Genomic DNA, 18,760 nt, shown 5'->3' with positions numbered 1-18,760 from the left:
TTGCACAGTGAGGCTCCAGATGCATGAACAATAATATACTGTAATGCTAAATGTCCATAAGAAGAACAGAGAACAGATTCAGTGTTGTCAGCTGGCATGGCATAAATATATTCTTTGTTTTTGTTGAATCCATGGTGATCCATCAGATGATGTGTGATGTTTATCACAAGGAGCACAAAGAATATATAAATATGAACTACAGGCATTGTTTGAGCCACATGCTATTGTATGAGCCTAGACTACCCAAGCAGTACTTTTGACTTTTTTACCGGTATGTAGGCCGCATGGTGAATTAGTGGTTAGCATGGAGGCCACACAGTCAGGAGATCGGGAAGATGGGTTCCATTCTCCACTTGGATATCTCTGTGTGGAGTTTGCATGTTCTCCCTGCACATGCGTGGGTACTCTGGTTTTGCTATATCTATTTTATTTTAATTTGAAATGCTCCAACAAAAAATCTGTACTTTTGTATTATTTATTTACAATTTTATTGTTTTAATATGTCATCTTGTTATTATTAAAATAAACTTTCAAATTTTAGTATGTGTATTGTGCATTTTAGAAAATGTTTTGCGTTTTTGTTTAAGTTGTAAACTAAGAAAACAACTGTCAATTGATTATGATGTCATATGTAGGCGACGTTACCGAAAGGCCTTCTTTACCCTGATTGGTTAATATCTCAATTAGCTTCACCTGGACCTTACACCTCCGAGCATAAGCGAGCTAAGCATCATCTACCTGCCAATGTTTTGCAACGAAAAAATGAATAAATCCGCTTTGTTTTTATTTATAATAGCCATTTATGCCTTCCACCTCTGCGGGTCCATGTCACCAGTGTCGCGGGGGGGCAGTAATTTCCCCCACGGAAACCAGGAGTCAGCCTCAACCGTGCGAAGACTCGTTAAACAATATACACACCGCGGCTCCCTGGATAGTCAGCTTGCCCAAGGAAGAAAACTACGCGAATCTGAAGCATCTTATGTGAAACATCTTTCAAAGTCCAGTAAGCCAGAAGATGATAAAGCTGTTACCCAGAGCATCGCGTCATGGAGCTGGACCAATGGTACAGTAACCACACAGCAAAGAGTGGCTAACACTAAAGATGGATTTCAAAGAGATGTCGCAGGTAAGAGCTTCATATAATGCACAAATGCATATTCAAATGAGGTGTTTTTTGTATGATGATTGATTTGGCTTAGGTTTTCATGGAGTCCATGGGAAGGCACTGGTGCCATCATCTGTCTCCTTTCCACATGTCTCTGAGTGGCTGGCAATGAACCCTGTGCTAATGTGTTATCATGATGCCTTGACATTCACAGCCTACAGACAAGCATTCACACAACTCTTTGTGGACACAGGTACATGTATTACAGTACTTCATGCTTACTCGCGGCTGTTTTCACTGTCTTGGCCAGAAATAATGTGGAATAACTGGAATGCTCAACATTTTTGTGTCTTTTATGACAACAATGCAACTATTGTCTTATACCAGGGCAGATAAAATTCTGCATCCCGAATGAAAATGAAAAATATATTAAGTGGGCACACATCACTGCCACAAATGTACAGCCATTTTGAAAAGTGACCTTGTTTTCAATGTAATTCTTTCACTACTGAGAGAATACTGGTTGTGTGAAATCAATTGGCATATAACTCTCCCAGTTACCTATTAACTATCAGTTAACTATTTAACATTTCCCTTAACAGGGAGAGCTTATCCTCTCTCCCTGCTGCAGTTACCTCCAAATTGTGGTTACACTGTGAGGACATCCAGCACTGACCTTCAAATGATTGTGCCATATGATGCATGCTACATTACCCAGGAGGTATGGACACTAATTCCTCACCTCTCTCTGTGTCCTTGACTGAACACCATCTCGTCTATTCCCCCAGAATGGCAGTTATGTGCTTCCCATGCTTTGGTGGAACAGCCCATTGAAGCTCATCTGTCCAGTACAGATATCTACACCTGTGTCGACGATCCCTGACATCCTCTGCTCTCCATACGGCATGGCAGTGCAGCTATACCAGCAGGAGAAGGATCTCCCAATGCTGGGAGTCCTAGGTACTGTAATCTATTATACTGTCAATATTCTAACTATAATTGGGGTGTTCATATACTGTACCTAAAGCACAAAGAGACAGTTGTTTGTTATAAGCTGTTATATTTGATTTGAAACATTTTAAACTTTATTCATGATTTGTAGTGCATGAAAAAGTAGAAAGGAAAACATAGCTCCATTTGACCACAAAGTAAATGGTAAAAATACTACCTGAATGAATATTTAAGTATAATGCACAACACAGCAGCAACAGTACCAATGATGTAATAGTGGTGAGCAAACTGCAGAGACAGGAGTAATATCACTGTTGACTTAATTGTAAACAGAACACCAATTTCGCCAAGAGCTCCACACCAACAACATAAATCTGCTTGATGTTGACTACTCATGATATTTCAAATGCAACTATAAATAATAATATATAATACAAAATTACATAAAATTACTGTTAATGCCAATGTGTTGTTTTGGTCGGATGAAAATTAGAAACTCCAGCCGTTATTTGCTTTTGTAAACGATGTACCAGGTGACTAAATGTAGGAGATTGGAAGTAATAAATAATAGAGGTCTTAATTACTGAATTTACGGTATCAAACTAGATCTATTTATAGCTGTCTGCTGCAGAAATTTATTTTCTTTCTTTCTTACCAATAAACATTGGGATACTAACATTTATGCATTTGTTTTTTGTAATGCAGTAAATGGAGTTTGGGCTCAATTTGTGTCTACCCAGTGTGCCTACCGTGTCCCCCAACAAGAGAATCTTATCTTCTTCATCTCTTTCATTGCTCCTTGTATCACCATTGGAGTAAGTTATGTAGCCATAACTTTATCGAAGCAGACTACCCAGAAAACTAAATGTTTTTTTTTAATTTGTTTGTTTTTTAGGATAGACTGCAAGTCCAGCTTGTTTTTGATAAGCAAGAAATTATCCTCTCATGCCCTGTCCCCTCAACTCCATCTCCTTCACGTCCTGTTGGTACACGGCATATACCAGGTACTGGTGGTCGTTCACCCCTGTTTCCTTCTCCTCCCTCTTCAGTCCAGGAACCAATTGCTCCACTTCCCGATGACCTCCACACTACATACCGTGAATTCCCATACACTAAATTTCCGCAGTTCTACCCTCCTGGTCCCCAGCCTGCTGGCCCAATTCCGCTCTCTCCTGGCAGTCTTCCTGGAGCCCCATCACCTCATCAAATCCCATCAAATGTTTTACCTGGTGCATTTGGAGTTTCAGTCCAGGATCAGATTGCTAATCCTGATTATCTCCACATTGTTCACTCTGGGTTTCCCTATCCTATTTTTTCTCATTTTTCTTCTCCTGGCTTTCAGCCTGCCAGTCCCACTAAACCCAACTCTCCTCAAGTTCCCCGCCAACCCAAAATTCAGGATTATCTTCAGACACCTTTCTATCTAATACCTACTATAGCACCTTCCATGCATGGACAAGCTGCTCCTCCTTCCAGCCGACTTTTCCATTCACCTAAACATCCCTCTGGGCCACATCACCAACTTCCACCCAGCTCATTTGGTGTTTACCATCTTTATGAACACTTGTTCGACCCAAAAGAAGCTGACATAAGGCTGCCTCCTATGTCATACCCTAACATTATGCGTCCACATGAAGCAACACCCACCCGAAAACCTGCCATCCCCAGCTATCTTTTCCCCCAAGCCCCACTTTACTTCTTCCCACCTCCACATTCAGAATGGCCACATCCCACCTGCCCCCCTTATGCTAACACATTTTGTGGCTACTACCAGCATTCTGATCCTTTTAGCTCCCCCTCCCATTTGTCAGTACACCCTGCTGTGCCCCAGTACCCAACCGAGTCAGCGGCAGCTACACAAGAACCTGTGCCGCCCTCCCCATCTAAACCCACTCCACCGCCCCCATCTTATCACTGTGAAGTGGGCAGTGTTGTAGTCTTTCTGCCTACTGCTCACCCACACCTTATCCAGGTGAAAGGTCAGTCACTGACTTTTGTAAGCCATAATTTCTTCTAAAATGATATTTAGCACATTTTGTGGTCTTACAAAAAATATTTTACAGATCAAGAAAGATGGCAGTCCCTATCCAGTGTGTGTGGGCATAAAATACACAAGCCAACAAAATCGACAGTAATACTTTATTCTCCTCTGCCTGGCTGTCACACCAAGTTACTGGTGAGATCCTGCTTGTGTGTATCGTATGTCATATGGTGCCTCAACATGACATTGAATTTCATTAAATTTATCATTCTTACAGAAACCCATTAGTTAGTTTCAGAAATTGTTTGCAACATTCATGCAAATGCAAAACGGTGCAGTGCTTATAGTTAATGGAGATGAACTTGAATATTACTGCATATACAGTATGTGGAGAATGGGGACATTTATACTGTATATTATGCACCCTAAATAAAATATGTACTGCAACACCAAAGCACTCCTTATAAAGACAAAAATGTGTAGACTGCTTATAAGGCTTGATTGAGATGCAACTAAACCGTCAAGAAAGAATGTTACAATATTTTCTTCTTTGTTGCCATTAGTATTTATCTCCATTTCTCTTTTGTCAGTCTCCTACGGTCATGTCCTTGTCCGTGAGGTATTTGGACTTCTCATCGAAGCATTATCACACGATGGACCTACAATGCCCATACCAAAGTACCACTCCCCCACCAGTTACCCCATCCACACCACCAACCCAATTCGGCAAGACTCTGATAAACCGTACAGCTGCTCTGAAGCCCAAAGTCTTCTGCTCCTCCAGACAGATGCTTGTGGAGCTTCCACCTGGTCCCATCTCTGGAATTGTTCTTAAAGGTGCGTGTGTACTTTGACCCGGGATTGCACTGCATATGTATGAAATGCATATGGGAACCATCAGCTCTGCATGACTTGAACTTGTTTCAGGGGTGCTGCTGGATGGGGGAGGGGAAAAGGAGTGTTTTTGACTGGAAGAAAAAACTAGTATGAAGTCAGTGTGAAACTATTTATAAATGTGCCATGGTTCCTTCCTTCATTTTTTCAGATGCACAAGGGAAGGAGACAAGTGTCCAGGATGTTCCACAACACTGTGGGTATTCTGCTAACATGGGAAAAGATGGCAAAATCCATTTGAGACTTCAGTTACATACAAGCTGTCAAATGAGTGTGCAGGCAAGTATTATTTTGGGTTTTATACTGAGCATACAACCTTTTTACATTCTAGTGTAATTAACAGTTAACTTGTGTACAAATTTTCTGTCAAAGGATAATATGTACATCATCACCATTGCCTATATGACTCAAAGTAGAAAAACGGGGGCTCAGTTTTACTGTCCAGTTTCCAACTCTTTAGCTGGACAAGGTACTTTTGTATTTCTCTGAAAGGCTATTCAATGCCATTTACAATTATTTAAACTGTGTGGCTGACATTTGTCATGCTGTCCCCTTTTTGTTAGAGTGTAGCCTTCCCAGCGAACAACGTCTCCCCTGTGGCCAAGGCCCTATATCTCAGCCATCATGCCTCTCCATGGGCTGCTGCTTCAGCAAGAACCCCCCTGTCTGCTATTACCCCATAGATGGTGAGCTACAGTCTATCAGCGTTTTCACACCCCACAGTGGAGAACATGTGACTCTTTAGCTACAGAAACAGAAGCACAACAGCTGCTGGATGCATAGAGGCAGTTCAGAGTGATGCAGTGTGATTCACTATGGCAGCCCACAGCGTGAAAAGGGTGTAACCTTGGGTTTATATCAATTGCCTCTCAATTTGTGACATTTTGTTCAGCTGCTATTTACTGCTGTATACGGTGTGCAAGCCTCATGGTCCATGCATGTTCTGAGTGTATATACTGTATGCTTGTGATTGTGCTTCTCTTTCAGAATGCACAATTGATCGCCACTTTGTCTTCTCTGTTCCTGCATCACTCACGGAGCCCCCACTGTCCCCGTCCCTCTTGGTGGTTGCCAACAACTCCACCTGTAAACCAGTAAAAGCTACTGCCGAATATGCCTTGTTCAGACTCCCCATGGATGGCTGCGGGGCTCGCAGAATGGTGACTTTTAACAAACGGAACACCTTCTACTGACTACATTGTTCAATAGGAACAGGCTCGTTTGAATTCAGATTTTTCAACCGTCTCTTTTCTCTGCCCTAACAGGAAATGGGGAAATCTTTGATATATATGGTGGAAGTTGTCAACATGGTTCAGACGATCAGCCTTAATTATGGCACCATCACTAGAGATTCTCCTGTTAGGTCAGACAATTTTTTTGTCATCAGGACCAAGCAATACACCTTTGCTTTTATTTGGAAATTCTTCTGAAAATTTTTCCGATTTATTGTAAAAAGAAATCATAAAGCCAAGAGACAAAACTCACCTGGCTTCTTCAGTTGACAAGTAGATGGTGATGTAGCTCTTATAGAAAATAAAACTATATAAAATAACTAATCTAAATACAACTGCCATTTTAGACTCCTAAGGTAGTCTGTTTAGGCAGCACAACAAGATTATACAGGGTGTATCAGAAAAAGTAGACTCTCCAAAAAGTAGCTGCCAAAGTTAAAATTGAATATTTCATGAAATGTCTTATTTACATACTGTATGTTGGTATGGACATCAACTTTCGATCCATACCGAAATTTATTGCGTAATTGCATGCATGGGTGAACACAGGCCCGTTTTCCGGAAGATGATGTCCACACCAACATGCAAATGAAGGAAATTTTATGAAAATATTCCACTGTAACTTCTGTGGCTTCTTTTTGGAGAGGCTACTTTTTTGATACAGCCTGTAGTAATCATCTCCAATTGCTCTGACAGCCAATTTGTTTAAAGGTGATTGATTGATTGATACATGCTCCTGTGCCTTTACTCATTGGCAGGTTGCTGGTGGAGTGCAGGTATGTACCAGGTAGTGTCCGAACCGTGAGCTACTTGGTAAAAACTCCCACTCTTGGGCCGACCGTCCAGACTCAAGGGGTATTTGGTGTCCAACTCAGACTTGCCAAAGGTAGCCAGAGAGCATTTATCACATTTGATAACAGGGGAAGATTATGAAAGATAGCAGAATCAAGGTGATTTACATATTACCTTACACTGTGCCAATACCACCGCCTTTCATCATCTTGCAGATGCTCAGTACACCAGCTACTACCCACAGTATCACCAGCCCCTGCAGATGCTACTGGGGAAACCCCTCTACCTGGAAGTGCGGATGCTTAACGCCCCGGATCCCAGTTTGGTGCTGCTGGTGCACTACTGTGTGGCTTACCCACGCTCTGGAAAAGCTGTGTGGGTGCTGCTTTACAACGGGTATGTTTGAGTGGCTCTATGTGAGGATTGCTTTGGATGGAACAGAAATCCTGCTGACAAATGTCTTGGGGAGCTGGTAAACAGCTACTTACGTATGTGCCGTATCATCTTTTTTTCCCCAAGATGCCCCAACCCATTGGACCCAGCCACTCAGCAAGTTGTGCCATCCCCTCAGGGTCAAACCCGTCGCTTCACGATGAGCACCTTTCAGTTCCTTCCTGATGATGAGATTAAGGATCCAGATGAGGAGGTAATCATAAACAGTGACCCCTGTGTTCTACACATTCACATGTCCAAATCCATTGATTCGCCTCATTGACCTTTAGTGTCAGGATGAAATATGACAAACAATATTGGGTCCATGAGAATGTCACAAGAGTTTAACATTAACTTTAAGAAAATTGCAATGGTAAGTTTTACTGTTTAATTTCAGTGATATCGTCTCCATTGTGACCCTTAGCCATCATTGACATTTAACTGTTGTTGTTGCTGCTGCTTTTGTCTCTCTCTCTCTCTCTCTCTCTCTCTCTCTGTCTACTGTCACAATATACTGTCAAAATATGACTATATATTAACTTTTTTATTTAATCGAGTCACAAAACAATGCACATGCTTTTTGAAATTTTGACATTCATTTTGTCAGATGGGAAAACTCAGTCGGGTTTATATGTTTGAGGTGTGCAAGTTTGTTTTTTCGTTTTGTTGCCTTTTACGTTGCTACCACTTTCATATGAATTCAGCATCCTGGTTTGTTTGTGTTGATGGCTTCAACTTGCTTTTATTATTATTGCCACATGCTCCATGTGGCTTTGCAAGCATCTTTTATCCTTGCTTTACTTTACATTGCTTCTCACAAAGCTCTATGCTGTGTGTCTATGCCAATGGTTCCACCTTCCCCTACAGAGACAAAGCAACTGTGACTGACAAGAAGTCTCACTCGGTTGCCTGTTGAATATACATACGTATGTAAAAAGCGTCAAGGTCACATGTGTCAAAGGATGACTGAGACACTGCAGGTTCTTTTTTTCACCAGTTTTTCCAGCAGGTAATTTGATGACCTCCTGCTTTCAAATTGAAGGAGGTGTTGATCATTAAAATCAACTGCTTTGGTGACCAGCTGGAAAGAAAACCTGCAGTGTCTTGGCCGTCCATCGCACAAGTTTGACACACCTAGTGTAGGTGCTGAACCAATCCCCAAAGTATGGTACTCCTAAGCTAAACTTATTACGTGATATGCAAGACACCATGTCCTCCTGTGGCAAGACCAAATAGCCGTAAAAGGACCAGCACGACACTGGAATTAACTCAAAGACGATGAACAAGAAGCTTGAAGAGAGAGAAAATATGACAGTTATTAAAAAATGAATGAAATATAAGAACTCTATGCACGTGTTCAGCCCTTGGGGTAAGGATGAGTGCAAAAGTTGAGAACCCACCCAGAATTACAAGAGATGAGCTAGTTAATCTCAAGGAAGCAAAGAAAAGCATTAGTAAGATGGTATGATATCCTCTGAGCAGGATCGTACTTCACGTTTTGCATTGGGATCAAATACGTTTTTTCTGGAATTTGTTTTACATTCCGTAAAACCTATTATAAAACTATGGCCTTGTGTCTTTTAGAAAGGGATATACAGTAATTGCAAACTTAGCAGATGATGGAATACTCATATTCCCCACTGTAAATATGAAAATGACACTTTAATAACTACTCTTTATTGAAAACAGAAAAATGACAAAGGAGAAAAACGGCATCTGGTGGGGCACAGTCTCCCATCAGTAATGTAGAGCAAATGACCAATTAGTGCAAACAAACGTACTGTATCATCTTTGTAGCAATTATGTGTACTTCATGCCCTGATAACATAATGAGACCCACTGGTTATTGGACACTTCATATCACTGTCTGATTTTGGCTTGCGCTCACAGATTTACTTCATGTGTTCAACTGAAGTCTGCTCACCGCGTGATGGCCCATGTGTCGAGGGTTGTTTTGGTCAATGATGGTGAGTAAAGTGACAATCTCTCTCGTGCGCACACACACACACAGCAACGCCATTAATTCTCTCTGAAAATGGCAAGAGCCACCAATGCTGCTCTTCTTCTATGACAGATGGACAATGATTTAGTAATGAGAGGTTTGAATTATTTATCAAGACTGATCCATTTCCTGTTTTGACAGTTATGGAATGGGAGACTCGATTGCAACAACCTGGTAGGAAGCCTGAACATTTTCTTTTGTTAGACATTTTGATGTTTCCTTCCTGACCCTGTCTCTTCTGTTCTCTATTTTAGGCAGCAGACATTGGCCATTTAACCACCAATAAAAAAAGGCTCTTCAAGGCCATAGAGGGTGTATACTATATGTGTGTCTGTTAAGATGGCCAACACTCAGCATTGCAAGTACTCAATTTAAAATAAAGTGTGAGGCATTAATGTTTACACAACCTTGCTTAAGATTTTAAGTGGCTTAATTGTTTTTTTTAATGTGCATTAGAGCTTTGCAACAAGAACTAGTTTTTATTTTACTGGCTTCCTCTATGTTGGTGTTTCCATTGTGAGCGTTCTTCTGGTAGGGCTCCAATTGTGTCTGGTGATATGATGGCAGTGCAGACTGCAATTCATCCCTATTTAGTGGAACACTCATACTATGTGTTGGGTACATGTGCAACAATGAATTATCGTCCTCATGTGGTCCCGCTCTAGTAGCCTTAGCACCCCTCTTTGTCAAGTCCAAGACATCTGTGTGCCCCATCAGAGAGCACCCAGTTTTTGCTCATTATTTCCTTCAACCCACCCTTGTCTGTTGCCAGGTAAACAATGGACAATTTAAAGACACCGCTCCACTTATTAATCGGTTCCTGTGCATTCATTGAATGCTAGCACCATTGTAGTATGTGCCTTCTGTCTTTTACATTCAAATTAAGTTAATTGAATTTACAGAAAGTGTGCAATAATTACATACTTAAATCAAAGTAGGCAGGTGTATAAATTTGGGCACCCTTGTTTTGGATTTGAATACCTTTTAGAACTAATTATTGGAACACAAAATTAATTTGATAAGCACATTGACCCTTGACCTACTTACACAGGTAAAGCCAATCATCTACAGAACCGTTGGAGGCATAAGAGCATAATATGAGCATAATAGGTCCCCTTTTAAGGGATCAGCTGACCAGGTTTGGCCCACGAGTCATAGTTTGCTCACCCGTGCCTTATATATTTTTTAAGTTGATGAATGTGTTTCCAGCTTGCTTATTAGGTAGTCTTTGAGACATATTTAGCAGCATAGGTATATTTATACACTTATGTGCTACTGTACCTTTGCTGCTGTAAACCTGAAATTTCCCATTGTGGGACTAATAAAGGCATATCTTATCGCTTATCTTTAAATTCAGTTATTTAATGTTAAAAAAAAGTTACTGTTAATGCCAAAGTGGTCATTTACCAAAGCTTTTTCCTGCAGTTGTGCTGCAGGCTTGTTGGCCTTTGACCACTGGGTGTCATCCAAGCAATAAAAATACCAGAGGAACACAAGGCAAGGCTCCATGCTGCATTACTCAACACTGGGCCTACTAGGACCTTGGTTGTGTAAGAACTTAGGAATTATATTTTTCAACAGCCAGGACCTTTTAGGGGGGAAACACAAGCTCTAACGAGGTAAATTACGAATCAGTAAACATGTAAAGTAAGCTAGAAAGCAAAACGGCATACAGTGCGAATATTGTTGTCTTTGGACCATTACGTTCGACCCCCTCCTCCCCCCCTCCGCACAAATGTATGGAGGCACTGCGGCACATTGCGCACACTTGCGGACTGCGTGGCTTTGCGTTCAAAGGGAGAGCGGAAGAGGGGAAAGACTCCGCCAAGAGGGAGGGGAGGTCGGCTTCCTTTTCCTCTGAGCACACACAGCTATAGAACACACCGGGAGACAGAGCACACTCTTTGACTGAGGCAGGAAGAGAAGAAAAAACGCGTCCGTCGTCAAGCGTTCTTCCGTGTGTGCTTGGGGAGGACACTTGCGGACTAACATGTGGGGAAGACAGCGTTCCTGACCGGCTCCACTTGGCGTGAACCTCCGCTTGCTCTTGAGGAAAACAGAGGCGACATGTTGAGGGGGGTTTCGTCTTGAGGTTGCTGTAGGATGTTGAGGCTCGAAAACAAGCGGCCATCACTGTAGAAACGGAAAAAAACATATTCCTTAAGGAAATTTGGGCGATCGGCAGCCATTTATTGTTAACGGTGCTGTTTTAATTGGTTTGTTATGGTGCGGAATAGCATAGGCCGCTTTCCGATGCACCATAAATAGCCAGAAGCGGACATATTTGATTATTTACCCATACAAAGTCCCATGTATATTATTGGGGAGTCGCATTAGTTCCGAGCGTTGGAAAGGGGCTCACACAAAGGCCTGGGCTAATTTAACCGCACTTACGCTAAGCACAAAGCCTAGAAGCAAGCAAGGCCCCCCCAGTTAGCTTAAAGAAGAAGACATAAGCCCGGTTTTTTAAATGTTAATGTCGACCGACGTTGCATCCATCATGCTGCCCGTGTCCCGCGGTCTCATGGAGCGGGATAGAGAGCTGGACACCCTGGTCGGGGTGCACCCAAACGCGGGGGGCGCTCCTGCAACTGTTCGGGGAATGAAGCGAGGAGATCCAGAGCCTGATGGACAGACGGCGGTGGCACTGGTCGACTCTGTCGGTGCTGAGTGCAAACGTCCTCGCATGGACGGGACGGGAGGTATCGGCGAGATTGGACAGGTAAGGAATGTACACCAAAACGATGTAAACACAAAATATAGCTTTTTGTTTGTGCCGAATACATGAGCTGCTCCCACAAGGAAGCTGGGAACGCCTCACCTCCACATTCGGGATATTGTAAAGGTTGAGGTGGGTCGTCAGAGCTCTGAAAGCTTTTTCTGCCACTGCTGTATAAACCTAATCCACCGTCATTTTCTACGAAATTGGCTTCCAATCAGTATTATTTTATACTATTGCAAGGGAACGTCAACAATCTCAAGTTTCACAACACCGTGCAAGAAAAGAATGAACATGTGGGTAACATTTGTTTTAACGGAGGAACTGCATGTCAAATGTTTGCCTGTGTGATCGTTGAGGGGGTGGAGTGCTGGAGGGTTGGTATTTGAGTTAAACAAGAAGGAGGAGGGGGTCACTCAGTAGCCTTGATTCTCCAAAACATGCTTTCACCAACACCATTGCTCACATCAGTAAATGGCATTGACCTATTTTTTTTCCAATGTGATGTTTTTGTGGCTTTGTACTCTCAAAATGCACAAATATGCATTTGATAGAGGAGTGCAGTAGAAGGAGAGAATGCTCTGCAGTCATTATGGTATATTATGTATATTGAAGTGGCCTACGAGAAGAGAGAGGGCTATTTCCCTGCCATTGGAGGCAGCTGTAATAGAGGTGAAGTGGTCTGTTTGGAAAACTAAATGGTTGATGTTCCATGCCGTCATGCTGCCAGTGAGTGCTGACAGGGAGCTTTAAATGCACTTAAAGGAGATGTGTGTGTGTGGGATAGAAGAGAAGCACAGATCAATAGCTGAGGCCTCTAAAATGTATTGAACGTGAGCTTGTTGGACAGTGCAGAAATGAAAAAGAGGGGGAGTGGGCCATAGCACCGTCTCTTTCACTCTGTTGGTGCAGTAAGAGATTTTCCCTATCACTGCCTGTAAAGAGGCTTTGTTTGCAGCTAATGGGATCAGGTCTTATACTGAAGGGGGCATTATAAACACACTGATCCCTAATATCCTTATCTAAGTCAGAGCATTAGCACTACACTCGTACTATACATATGTAAAAGTTTGATTGAAAAATCGATTAGCTCTTCAAAAGCCCTACTGGTTGTCAGTTTGCAGAATTGAAATGTAAAAGGGCTTGAACATGTCTTCCACTGCCTTCAGCAGCCCTCGTCAGTGTGTGCTTGTGTATTATTTCCCATAGGAAATTGAAATAATCTGTTCCAGGTTGGAAATGTCACCAACGTCATGCCTTTATTCATTGTACAGTCGATATTAAACAATATTCTAACATTATTAACTCAGGGTGTAACGTTATGCCATAATCATGGTTTTCGGCCTGTGTCTCAGTTTGGAGATGCAGTTTGGTACATTTTTGGTACAGCAAGGGACCAAATTGTAAAACATAAAACTGCTTAGCTTCTGTGTAAACAGCTGAACTGGTTTTGCTGGCAGGTAATTTTCCAATAAATGAATCTCTCAGTTGCACTCGCAAACATATGTAGATATAGCATACAGAAAAATGCAGTGGAGAGGTATGGAGGGGAGGGGATATGTCTTAAAAAATCAGTCAAAATGATCAAAAATGGTTGGTACCGTGAGGGATGGCTCTTTGAAAAATGGCTGGGATCGAATTAGTTAATTGTTAAATGTAAACTAAATGTAGTTTGTGTAAATTAAGTAAAACTCACTCTTCCTCTAAACTGCTATTAACAAGGCTCAACACATCCCACACAGAAGTCACTTTGTTTCTCTTTGGATAGTGTGACTTTTGTTTTATTTACTCCATAGTCTATTTTTGTCTTACAACCTTTATACTATTTGCTATGTTATTTGGGTTTTTAATGTATAGAGAAGGCTGCCCAGAAAGACATAAAGTAGACACAAGTTCACCTTCGCCATATTTTATTTTTGCAGTTTAACACTCCCCTTCTGTGAAAGCAAATCACAAAAAATGCTAAAACGTCATATGTCATACACCCAAAAAGTAGTTCGAATATTTTTTCATATATTTTTTTCAGATGGCAGCAGACCAACATTGAGGCAACAAACAAAGTATTCTACTTTTCAAAAATAAACATGGCCACACAGTGCACAGTGGCAAATTGACTCCAAATTGTCCATAGGTATGAATGTGAGTGTGAATGGTTGTTTGTCTATATGTGCACTGTGATTGGCTGGCCACCAGTCCAGAGTGTACCCTGCCTGAAGTCAGCTAAGATAGGTTCCTGCATACCCGTGACCCTAGTGAGGATAAGCGGCATAGAAAATGAATGGATGGAAAAATAAACTTCTTTTTGTGAGAAGAAAATTTCCAACATGTATATTCAAATTGAATGGTGGTATATACTGGTTGAAAATAGCCCCGTAAGAAATTCATAGTGAAGTTGATAAAAGCAGTTCATATCATTAAACTGTTCACTGAGAAGTTCAGCCAGTTAATCAAAAAAACTCTGGTAAGTTCCCTGCCTTTTAACAGCATAGGAATCCAGAATTGTTAAGAACCAGAGTCTGAACAGAATCGTTCAAATTCAAATGATGCTCAAGCCTAATCAGAAGTGATAAAGTTGTATCGGAACACCCCTCATTTAAAGCAGAGCAACACATTGAGGAGGTTAATAATGATGATAATAATAATGATAATTTTCAAAGTGTAAATGCACAATGTAAATGTACGCATAAAGTGTGTATGAAAAATTTGTGCTATAGTCTCACAATCTTAATTCTAAGCAGAATTGTGATTTGCATTTGGCAGAATCGTGCAGGCCGATTTTGACAGTTGAAGGATGTGCACACAAGTGCTACAGTAAACCTAAACATATAGAAAATCAGTAAGTGGAAAATGTTACCTGTGCACACGATGATTCTCTTTTCCTCCCTGCTTTATTGGCAGCATCAAGTCAGGAGTTGAACTTTGACCTCTTTGTGAAGCCAAGACAATGGGATGTGGTAAAGAGCAATCTATTTGGCTCTCTGCAATAATGGGAACATTCCCTGCTCCTGTTTGGTTCATTAGACGTAGAGGGCTGATGTCATTGTGCTTGTGTGGGTGGCGATGCTCCATCGATTCAATGATACATTTTACCATTCAGAAATTAACATAACCCCTCATCTAAGCGGGAGGGGCGCAAAACATTCGGTAGTAAGTGTTTGAATGATGGTTGTTGATTATCCTACTTCAGTCCATTTTGTTTTCCCTCTTGCAGCGTATAAGGAAATCCTTACTTTCCATATTTATTAAGGATATTTATAACACCATACTGCATCACCCCATCTTTGCTGCTAGCCAATGTTGAGATGAGGTTGTCTGTTTCAATATCCATCCAGCCTGTTGTTGAGCGTCCCATGTTTCGTTGTCACTCTGTGTAGGAATTGAAGGGCTGTCTCTCTTCCTCCCTCCCTCTCTCGTTCTCTCTCTAACCTATTAGTTTTGCTCGGGTTGATAACTCTGAGGACAAATGACCAGACTGGAACATAAGTGTACATGGCTCATCCTATAGCAATTTAGCCAATGCAATAGAGTGAAATCAATGGCCTCTCGCCCAAAGATAGCTGGATAGGCTTCAGCATATCCCAAATGGAGGAGATGGGTCTCATACCATGACTATTTTTTCTTGCCGTTGATTTCATTCTATTGGGCGGGGTACATATAGTGGTCAAATGATCTCTAAATGTTGTGAACTCCTGTTTTCATGCCATATTGAGCATAATAATGCTGCCTGTTGGTCTTTGTGCTGTAAGCCTTAGCTGCCATGTTGATCTTTAGGCCACAAACTCGCTGAGAATGAATCAGCAGTGTCTCTGCTGGTTGGAGCCAATTATGCACTCCATTTTTGCCTCAGTTACAATAAATTCGACACGGTCAACAGAATCATGAGTAATTAAACAACCAATAGATTATAATACCCATCCCCGTTAAGTGGGAAAAAAACACCTTTATTTTGCTGGAATTTAAAGTTTTTTTTTCATTTTATTTCTACCATGTGTTACGTCCTAATAAAAAAATAATTAAAAAAAAAAGAGCCCCAGTGACCGCCAGACCACACTTTGGACACCCCTGATGTAAATGAAGAACCGTATTCTACAAAATACTGTTTGGTTTGTAACGGTGAAGAACCAAGAACAGCTCATGGGGACGTTTCGGCAACATGTGCTCCGTGGAGCACGCATGTGTGGCACACCTTCTCCCTGCTTGAGGGAGGTAACGATGTCCACTAATTGAGTCTCAAGGCAGCATATCCACACATTGCTCTCGCTTGCAATCTTGCGACTTTTTGCTTACGCTTTCAGTGAACCCTAACATTTTTTATTCTGTCCTTGTGGAGACTCTTGCCTTGTTCAAGACCGTGGCTCCAATTAGTGTTTAAGTATAAAACTTTTACTGGATGTGTATATTGTATTATGCACAGGCAATTGTCACTTAAATTTTGATGTGGGCCAGTTAAAAATGGATGGTGAGATGCATTTGGCTTGCGTGTCGCAGTTTGGAGACCCCTGTTTGAGCATGTCTTTACTATCGGTGCTCTTGTTTAACTGCATCTGATGTCTGTACAGGTTTACATTGAATGAATCTCAAATTCGGGTGTAATTCAAGTCCCAGCGTATCAATATCAGACATTTTATTGTATAAACAATATAATTGCATATAAACAATTTAATTTCAGCAGCTCCCAAAATCCCCTTCAAATTCTTTCAACATCTCCTTGAAAAAGTGTGTGTCTCTTTTCTGTGGAAAGTTAGAATCGTGTGAACTACGTTGCAGGAAAATAAACATGAGGTTGCTGTTTGGAGGCTTAGCACATATAAGTGCTCTATGGATGGATTCACTTTTTCTCTGTCAAGTGTGTGGCGTGGCCAGTTTAGCACTGATGTAGGATGACTGTCAGAACAGTGAATTATAGTTCTCAAAAGAGAGAACAGCCTCCGGCATTACCAAGCTACCACAAGAAAGGATACAGGTCCAAATTAGACATGACACACAACCACCTGGAGAGTAACAGGCTTTTTGTGTGAGTAGATCTCTTTGTACTGAACTTAAACACGTCAAAAGTTTGGACAAAGCTTGTCCTTCAGTAACGTGAGAACGTGTGTCCAAAAATTTTCATTACATCTGTATGTCACCAGTGTAGCCTACTACTAAAATAAGGCCCATAGGCCACATTCGGTTCACCTGATGCTGGGAAAGTATTAAATATAAACCTTTAACATATTAACCGGCAGCATGACTTGTAATGCTACTGTGATGAGCTGGAGTCACACAAGAAATAGACAATTCACAACAACCTAAAGGGATACTTTGGATTTTTTGACATGATGTTCCCACTCCATCAGCATAGTAGTGCATCAAAAGTGAGTTTTCCCCTACTTTGTCCCTTGAGCAGAGTTCTGGTGGGTTTTCATTGTGGAGGAAAGTAGTTCCGGCTATTTCCCCCCCTAGAAAAAGTTAATTCATCTTATTTTCAGAATCTGGAGACGTATTACATAGCCATGAGGTGCCGCCAAGAGAAGTCTCCCTAAGGTAGTGAGAGCTTTTCTTCCTGTGACTCACACACTCTGGTAACTCTAAGTTTGGGCAAATTATGAGGAGGAGGAAACAGGAGGAGTTATGATGTTCATTTTAAGATAATAGTGATCAGGAAGCAGAGTAATAAAATATGTTTTTGATTACAATCTCCCAGATGCTATTGAACTTGTGTTTTTGTCTCCATAAAAAAAAAATATATATATATATATATTTTTTTTACAAAACTCAGGTTTTGAAAATGAGAGGTTGTTTCATCTTATTTTCTGGACAGTACAGTAATATCCTTATATATCTTAGACATTTTGTTTGCCATTTCCACTCATAGTAAAGACACAATATACAGTACATCATATAGTACTGTATATGTACAGTAGCTATTGACATTTCACAAAGCGAAAGAATACAACTCTCATTTTTAGCTGCAGTGTTTTGCATCAACATGACTGTATTCAATACAATGTTGCTTTCTTTTCAGTGTCCTGTTATTGAGAGTGACTGTGATACACACTCTATCTCCTCCTCTTCATTCCTCCAGGAAATCAAGCACATGACTTCACTCATGTATGAGTCATTGTCTTTGCTCCATCTATTTCTTGCGTTTCTTTCCATCTCAGGTTGTCTGTGAACGTGTGGACATCTCGTCTTTATTTTTGATCTTCTGTTGCTTTTGCTTTGGTTTATACTTTATTCATGTTATTCAAGTCTCTAAATAGTTATTAATTATTCAGAGCTTCTACCTCCCAAAGCTGTACCACTAAGTATGTTTTTAGCTCTAAGATTATCTTGCAGTCTTTTTCACTTGCAAAGCCACTTCCTGTTCCACCAGCTGAAGCCCCTGCATCGGGAAAGTCATGCTCACTCTGAGTGAAATGGCCCCCAAGGGGCTCAGAGTGAGATGGCTACAGTACTAATCAGCCCAACTCAAGCTTGGATGCGCACAGAGCAAAGTGTTTCCCTTGGGGGCAAAACAGGCGAAGGGACATTGGTTCCTGAAGGAAAGATGAGAGAGATGAGGGAGAACGATATGAAGAAAATCTGTTTTTACTTCAAAGTGTTGTCATAATGCCTGCCTAGCTAATGGAGAACATTAGCATAAAAGTCAGAACACAGTCTTGTGATGGAG

At 41.2% G+C, this 18,760-nt stretch overlaps 3 protein-coding genes across 7 annotated transcripts in view; all 3 read left to right on the top strand.

Annotated features, from left to right (window-relative positions):
* Window positions 1–600: 600 nt before the first annotated feature.
* On the top strand, window positions 601–4,340 carry LOC144899801 (uncharacterized). Of its 3 annotated transcripts, XM_078793313.1 has the most exons (8): window positions 603–1,126; window positions 1,200–1,358; window positions 1,708–1,826; window positions 1,894–2,065; window positions 2,762–2,871; window positions 2,952–3,060; window positions 3,868–4,035; window positions 4,120–4,340. In XM_078793313.1, exons 1-8 carry the CDS (start codon window positions 745–747, stop codon window positions 4,323–4,325), a joined length of 1,425 nt encoding a protein of 474 aa, XP_078649439.1. In that variant the 5' UTR covers window positions 603–744; the 3' UTR covers window positions 4,326–4,340. The 3 variants fall into 3 exon arrangements, with proteins under 3 accessions (XP_078649440.1, XP_078649439.1, XP_078649438.1); XM_078793314.1 differs by lacking the exons at window positions 3,868–4,035; window positions 4,120–4,340 and adding an exon at window positions 3,399–3,571 and having other exon boundaries at window positions 601–1,126; XM_078793312.1 differs by having other exon boundaries at window positions 607–1,126; window positions 2,952–4,035.
* Window positions 4,341–4,630: 290 nt separating this feature from the next.
* Window positions 4,631–9,813, top strand: LOC131100911 (zona pellucida sperm-binding protein 4). The gene is made up of 12 exons (XM_078793315.1): window positions 4,631–4,874; window positions 5,083–5,210; window positions 5,304–5,400; window positions 5,495–5,617; window positions 5,919–6,091; window positions 6,197–6,294; window positions 6,922–7,049; window positions 7,171–7,351; window positions 7,475–7,601; window positions 9,278–9,354; window positions 9,531–9,563; window positions 9,644–9,813. The coding sequence occupies exons 1-10, from the start codon at window positions 4,640–4,642 to the stop codon at window positions 9,350–9,352; spliced, it is 1,365 nt and encodes a 454-aa protein (XP_078649441.1). The 5' UTR covers window positions 4,631–4,639; the 3' UTR covers window positions 9,353–9,354; window positions 9,531–9,563; window positions 9,644–9,813.
* A 1,377-nt stretch (window positions 9,814–11,190) lies between these two features.
* rbfox2 (RNA binding fox-1 homolog 2) overlaps window positions 11,191–18,760 on the top strand; it is a 38,453-nt gene continuing 30,883 nt past the window's right edge. For all 3 annotated transcript variants that reach the window (XM_058046177.2, XM_058046178.2, XM_058046176.2), the window contains exon 1: window positions 11,191–12,111. In XM_058046177.2, the coding sequence (XP_057902160.2) occupies window positions 11,860–12,111 (252 nt within the window). In that variant the 5' untranslated portion in view covers window positions 11,191–11,859. The remainder of the gene's footprint in view (window positions 12,112–18,760) is intronic.

Source organism: Doryrhamphus excisus, linkage group LG9, assembly GCF_037039965.1.
Source record: "Doryrhamphus excisus strain RoL-2023G ecotype Guam linkage group LG9, RoL_Dexc_Guam_v1.1, whole genome shotgun sequence".
Taxonomy (NCBI): Eukaryota; Metazoa; Chordata; class Actinopteri; order Syngnathiformes; family Syngnathidae; genus Doryrhamphus; species Doryrhamphus excisus.
Note: the sequence above shows the minus strand (reverse complement) of the source record. Positions and strands in the feature narration are given on the sequence as shown.